Below are 6,146 nucleotides of genomic sequence, written 5' to 3' on the forward strand. Positions count from 1 at the left end.
TTTTTTTTTTTTTTTTTTTTTTTTTTTTAAGGAACAAGGGCTTCATTCAGAGCAGAGCTGCAATTGACCCCGCAGAAGTATACGGATCATCCGTAGGCTAATTCACAGCCTACACTGGAAGTGGGGCTGTTTTGTTTCCGTGGCTCTGTGAGGATTTGGTGGCGCTGATGAATCAACATCTCTCAAGATCTCAGATCAAACTGACATATTGAAGTGGAAGGACAGCACAGTGGTTAAAGCACTTCCCTCCAAATTCGTAGACCTGGGTTGGGGTCTCAGCTTTATAAGCTTCTTGTGTCTGTGAGCAACAGCTATCTGCTTAAGATGCAAATTATAGCAGTATCCAGCTTCACAAGAGGTAGGGTCAAGGATAAGTCCATCCGTGAAGTGCCTGGATACTGCAGGAACAGGGGTCAAGTACTTAAGACAGTCGAGCCAAGGACAGATGCCCAACATGTATTGCATGGATCAGACAAGAGGCCTACAAACCAGCCCACAGGCTTGACACACAGCCCTGTGACCGGCTACATCAGCCAGGGCATCGCTTCTTCCTTCCACCCCATAAATTAACTCTGTCTTTATCAACAGTCCTGCCTGAACAAAATTTGTTTCAGGATTACACAGATCCCAGCTGCTAAAATCCACAACACATGAAACATGCCTTGCAAGGCATTTCAGTACTGCCAACCCTTATGATTTTGGGCATTGCTGTTAAAGTCTATGCTTTGGGAATGTGAAAAATGTAGCTCTTTCTTTTATATATAAGAAAGAACTAAGATTTTCACATTCCCGAAATGGAGACTTTGAGAACAATGCCAACAATCGCGAGGTGCTGGCAATACTGGTATTCTGAATTCAAACCAAGGGCACAATTCTTCTGGATCCACCCAGCTTTTCTCTTGCCATTCCCCACCCAAGAGACAGTTGCAGATACTGTGCAAGCAGGCTATTTTTACCTTTTCTCTTCTGCTTTTTCTTCCTTGTCCTGCTTCCTCTTTGCACTGGAAGTCTCTGGACTCTCGGTTACTTTGTGATGCTAGAGTTTCAACAGGAAATAAAGCGTCACACCAGCATGCTGCTAACAAATCAGCCCTCGATACTGTTAAGAGGATGTCAAAGCTGAGGATAGGAACATCCTGGTGATATACATCAGGTCCAAACCCAAAGTTCATGGAGGTGAGGACAACCAGGTCAGGTTCTTCTCCATTATCCCCCACCAATACACCACCCAGTTCTCAGGAAGCATCCAGATGAACAGCAGAAGATCATGGGGACAGGATCACCTCCTCTGCCACAGAGTACCCCCCTGACCTCAGGCAGGTCACTTAGGCCAAGCTTACACTGATATTTAGGGTCAACCTTGAGGTCATATGAGGCATCTCCTCCTTATCTATATCAGACTTCGTTGCCACACCAGTGTCACAGATTGCTCTTCTTTCGTGAGCACAGCACTAAGACGCATCCTAGCTTTCCCTGCGGTGCCCTTCTAGGAATCAGCCTGTAGACGGTTTGTTTCTAACTCAGGGGCAATAGAGAAGGGGCAATGAGGTGCAGAAGAGGTGGAAGAGAGGAGCAATGCACTTCCTGGGCTCAAGGCCTACGTAAGTTCATACCACAGTGCAGTGAGAGCACAGGCCAAGAGATGAGGGGGAGGGTGGGTGTCAGCCTCATACCCGGTATCTCAGCAGAGCTTCCAGGCTCAGGTTAAACTGCTGTTGAGAGTCAAGGAAAAGGGTTCACAGTGTGGATAGCGGCAGGTACACGCTTAAGGATGGCTACAAGTACAGACACAGCCTTAGCTCCCTATGCCTCACACCCCCAGTCTGTAAAATGGAGGCCATCTTATATTCTTGCAGCACTTCTGCAGGGTACAGAACTACGCTGCAATCATAACATGCTCAGACGTTAAGGGGACATGGGCCCACATAGAGCCAACATCAGCATGGGGACAGATTAGTCCCAACACAAAAGCACTCCCAAAACATGAGCAAAGGGAAACCAATCTCACAGGACGGCAAAGCACTGGCTTAGGTGGGAGGGACACCACAAAGCAAGAATTGTACCTCTCCCAAGCACCCAGCTTCCCAGCCCCAAGGAGTAAGCCATCACCCAGAGTCTGGAAAGACTCACCGTGAACACAGAAAGCCCCAGCTTGGCTGCCTCTTTGTCTTCTTTGGAAAGCGTCATTCTGCCAGAACAGCCACTGGAAATCAGAGCAACACCATGTGGGCACTTAAAGGTGACGTTCTCCGGTGCACGTGTGCCACAACCACAGCTGAGCAAATGACATTTTTAGAGTGCGGCAGAGGAACGTCCTTGCCTCACCCAGACTCAGGAGCCCAGTGTCCCCGAAGTCTGTTCCCAACCCTGCCACAGCGTTACTGCAGGATCTCGGCACAACCCTTTAATCTCTGCCACCCCTGCACTTCCTCTGGGGATCACTTTGCTTAAGAGGGTGAGTTGCAAGGATTCAATGGCGGTAATAAATCACTCTAGAACCCTTTGATGGGACACCCCACAAAAAAAAAAAGGGCACAGCATTATTGCTATCCCGCAAGATCGCCCAGAAATGACCAGACAAATGGGTCCTCTCTGTTTCTTTAGACTCCTCTTGTACTATGTGAAGCAGACCCATTGAGTTTCATTTCCATCCTTACTGGTCAAGCCAGGTTAGGGCTCTGTGGATGTACAACAATCTGTAGCATATGTCTGCAGTGGTTGCAGGAATGCTACCTACACAGCACTTTGAACTTCTCAATATGCTACTAAGATGCTCTTCCCTTTGCTGGAGAAAGATGTGACCTGCTTCCCTAGAAGGAAGCTGCTGATTGGTCAGTTCTAATTAAACTTACTAGATCACATCGCTTCCTATTTGGCATGTCTGTTCTGGGGGCCAACAGGATGATTCATGGTCTGCTACCATAGTGGTGGCAGAGGACAACAGAAGGGCAACAGGAAGAGAAACCTGCAGAGGATCCGGGGAGCAGAGAGCTGCAGAAGCAAAACATCTGCCAATTCAGGGCTGCCAGAGATCGTGTTAGACAGGAACGGTTTCAGGAACAGGGGAAAGCACTGCAGTTTCCTCCTTGTAAGAGGACAGCCCCCTACCTTGAGCTCCCCAGCCCCACCACACGATCCACATCTTTATCTTCCTGTTCCACTCCGTCGCGCTTACAGACCTCGGCCAGGTCCTGCGGACAGACAGGCGAGAAGGAACATTACGTCTGTGGGACTGAACAATGAATTGGGCAAGCTGGTAGCACCAACCTCCCCGTGGCAGGAGAGACTGGTGTGACCCCTGACAGGGCATGAAAAGGAGAAGGGGCCAAAGAAGCTGCATGTCACTTCGTGACTCCCATCAACCAAACCGTGCAAAAATCCTCTGGGATAAGCAAGTACCACAGAGGAAGCAGCTGGCCTTCGCCTGGTGGAAAGGGCACCGGGTTGAGACTCAGGAGGGTATTAAGGTGTTATCCCACTTGTAAAAGAGGACTGGAAATAATAGCTTCCCCATAGCAAATGCAGCTCAGTTTTTGCTCTGCCTAATCCCTAGGTACTGGGCTGCAAAAGCCACCTCACTCCTGCTATTGTCTGGCTCCCCACTTCCATGCTCAAATCGCATTGCATCTCAGTGTCTCCAGCCCCACTGCCGTGACACGGGCTGAAAGCAGCTTTAAAGCCCAGCTTTCCCATGATGCAAACCACAGCTGTGACAGATCCCCAGGTTTTTGCTGCTGTAAGCATCATTTTTTGCTCTCTGGACACAGGCTTTGGTGCCAAAAAACTGGGGGGGGGATTTGAAAATGCCACTCCACCCAAGAGTAGCTCTCCACTGCTAATCTAGAGAACTACAATTCCCAGAATGCCTTGCACCTCAGGATGCTCCCCAGCTCTCTCCTCTCTCCATACTCTGCACCTGCAATTAAGAAGGTGGATGAAGGGGAGAGATGGCTTCTCCAGGAGTACTTTTTCCTGCTAGGCCTCCGTGCTCCTGAAGAGACTGGCTACTCCATCAGTCTGAGACCAGAAGAGAAGCAAGGTGGGGAATCAGAAAGTGTTTGGGGTTTTGGATGCACTTTTTTTTTTTTTTTTAAAGGGGGCAGAAACATTTTTTAGGGAGCAATATGTAACTGAGGACCAAGTAACCTTTCCTACAGACCTGTTTCTGACTCTAAAGGCTGAAACCTCACCCTCACTCCCCAAAGGTGAATCCTTGTAAGCACCACTCTGTTTAAAGCATTCATTTCAGTACTCTGGCATGCAAAGCCCAGATAGACTACGCTATCATGAAATGCCATCTTCCCCCCAGCCCAGAAGTGCCACGGCTCCCAGGGGATGGAGGCCCATGTTACCTCTTTGCTCAGGCCGGTGGGGTGTCTCTTCATATTCTTGTAGCCTCTAGAAAAAGTCAAATCCACAATATCATCATACAAAAAAGCAAAACAAAAACAGGCGATGTCAGGCTCCCGTATCACCCGAGAGAGAGAGAGACAGAGAGACAGAGAGAGAGACAGAGAGAGAGAGAGAAAGACTCAATCTGGTGTTGTCATGAACGTACTCCCCATCAGTTCAGCTCTAGGAGATTACCAGGTCAGCAGACCAGAGACGCCATGAACCACAGGTGCAAGAGACTCCAGAAACAGAAACATTTCTTTGGTTAATCATATTTTAGGGATACAGAACTAGAAAGGCCTCCTGGGAGCTCAAGTCCAAATCCCTGCATTCAGACAAGCGCATATCCTAAACATCATCCACGTCGAACCCTCTCCTGCCCAGCAGATTCTGCGTCATCGCATATTGGTTATTCACACATTTTACTTATTTGCCTACTTTCTCTTAGAACAAAAACCATTTGCTCTCTCTTCAATTAGATTTTACTTGCATAGCAGCTTTGGGCACATTTTTGGTTTGCTGCATAAGCCAAAGCTAGAAAAAGAAAGTCTAGAATCAGTTAATTCAGGGGTATCAAACAAATGGCCTGGGAACTGGAGCTGGTCTGAGGACCCACTTTATCTAGGGAGAACTGCCAGAGGCAGAGTCCTGGTGGATGTGGCAATGAGTAGCAGGAAGGCAAATGAGGGCCAACACCTTCCCTCCCTACAGACTAAACACCCACAGAGGAGGGTGGGGCGGAAAGCCGAGGTGACTTCCCAGGCTGCGACTACCAATTCACAACCAGAAACGCGTATTGGAGAAGGCAGCGCTGAGCGTGTGGAAGTCACCAGTGCGATACATCCCACCTGAACTTACAGTGCTGCCATCATGGCCTCCTGTTCGGCCAGCCGGACGGCAGCCAACTCTTCTTCCCGGGACATCTGCACGCCCTCCTTCTTCCCCTTCGCATACCATGTGAGGTCCTTCCCCTTCTGCCACCTTCCCACCGGAGCCATGAGGGAATTCCCTGCCGCAGAAAACGAGAGAGGCCGTCAGCAGAACCAGGACATCCGGCCTGTAAAGACGTCGCTGCCCAGGCAGCAGAACAGACTCAGATCCATGACTCGGGTCACATGGGGACCAATCCACTGGGATCAGAGACCTGGGTTCAGTTCCTGGCTCTGCCACTGACCTGCCACATGATCCTGGCCAAGTCACTTCATCTCTCTGCCTCAGCTTCTCCACAAAGAGGGTAGATGCTGTTACCCCCATGGGAAGTGCTCTGGCACACGAGCAAAGAGCTCTACAAGAACCACCCAGCTCCTGTCCTTAGCCAGGCCCAGGGCATCCTGCAGAGGCACCTGTTTGAAAATGCAAGTCTATTCGGCCAATATATCCCAACCTCTATCCTTCCAGTAACAGCTCACTGGGATGGCTCAGGAACCTCCCCCGTAATAGAAACCCAAGCCAACAATACCCGGATACCTTACGTTTATATAGCATTGTTCATCACTAAGGAACCACAAAGGGCTTTCTAACCCTATATAAGCCACTGCGCTGAAAAGCAGCCAAATCTAGGGTGGAGTGTGGCAGCCACGTGACACACAAGCACCCTCACAGATGGCAGAAAAAGGTTGTGTTGGCAACAGGACAAGCCACTAAGCTTCTAAGAGTGGCATTTTATGAACAGGCAACATGCGAGAGCCCATCTGTGCGGTATTGGTATGGAAACTTTGTACTGCTGCAGCCCCCGAAGTGTTTTCGCGGCATGA

General features: G+C 49.4%; 1 protein-coding gene and 1 long non-coding RNA gene across 2 annotated transcripts in view; both read right to left on the minus strand.

Annotated features, from left to right (window-relative positions):
- The window catches only part of LOC109291174, a 27,039-nt gene that overhangs the window by 7,881 nt on the left and 13,012 nt on the right, over positions 1–6,146 (minus strand). The window lies entirely within an intron of this gene.
- CUNH1orf35 (chromosome unknown C1orf35 homolog) overlaps positions 1–6,146 on the minus strand; it is a 17,483-nt gene that overhangs the window by 5,608 nt on the left and 5,729 nt on the right. Inside the window, exons 2-6 of the mRNA XM_019508043.1 lie at positions 5,251–5,401; positions 4,353–4,398; positions 3,109–3,191; positions 2,131–2,203; positions 957–1,036 (exon numbers count right to left, since the gene is read on the minus strand). Of these exons, the coding sequence (XP_019363588.1) occupies positions 957–1,036; positions 2,131–2,203; positions 3,109–3,191; positions 4,353–4,398; positions 5,251–5,401 (433 nt within the window). The remainder of the gene's footprint in view (positions 1–956; positions 1,037–2,130; positions 2,204–3,108; positions 3,192–4,352; positions 4,399–5,250; positions 5,402–6,146) is intronic.

Source organism: Gavialis gangeticus, unplaced genomic scaffold, assembly GCF_001723915.1.
Source record: "Gavialis gangeticus isolate Ggan-Ray unplaced genomic scaffold, GavGan_comp1, whole genome shotgun sequence".
Classification (NCBI taxonomy): Eukaryota; Metazoa; Chordata; order Crocodylia; family Gavialidae; genus Gavialis; species Gavialis gangeticus.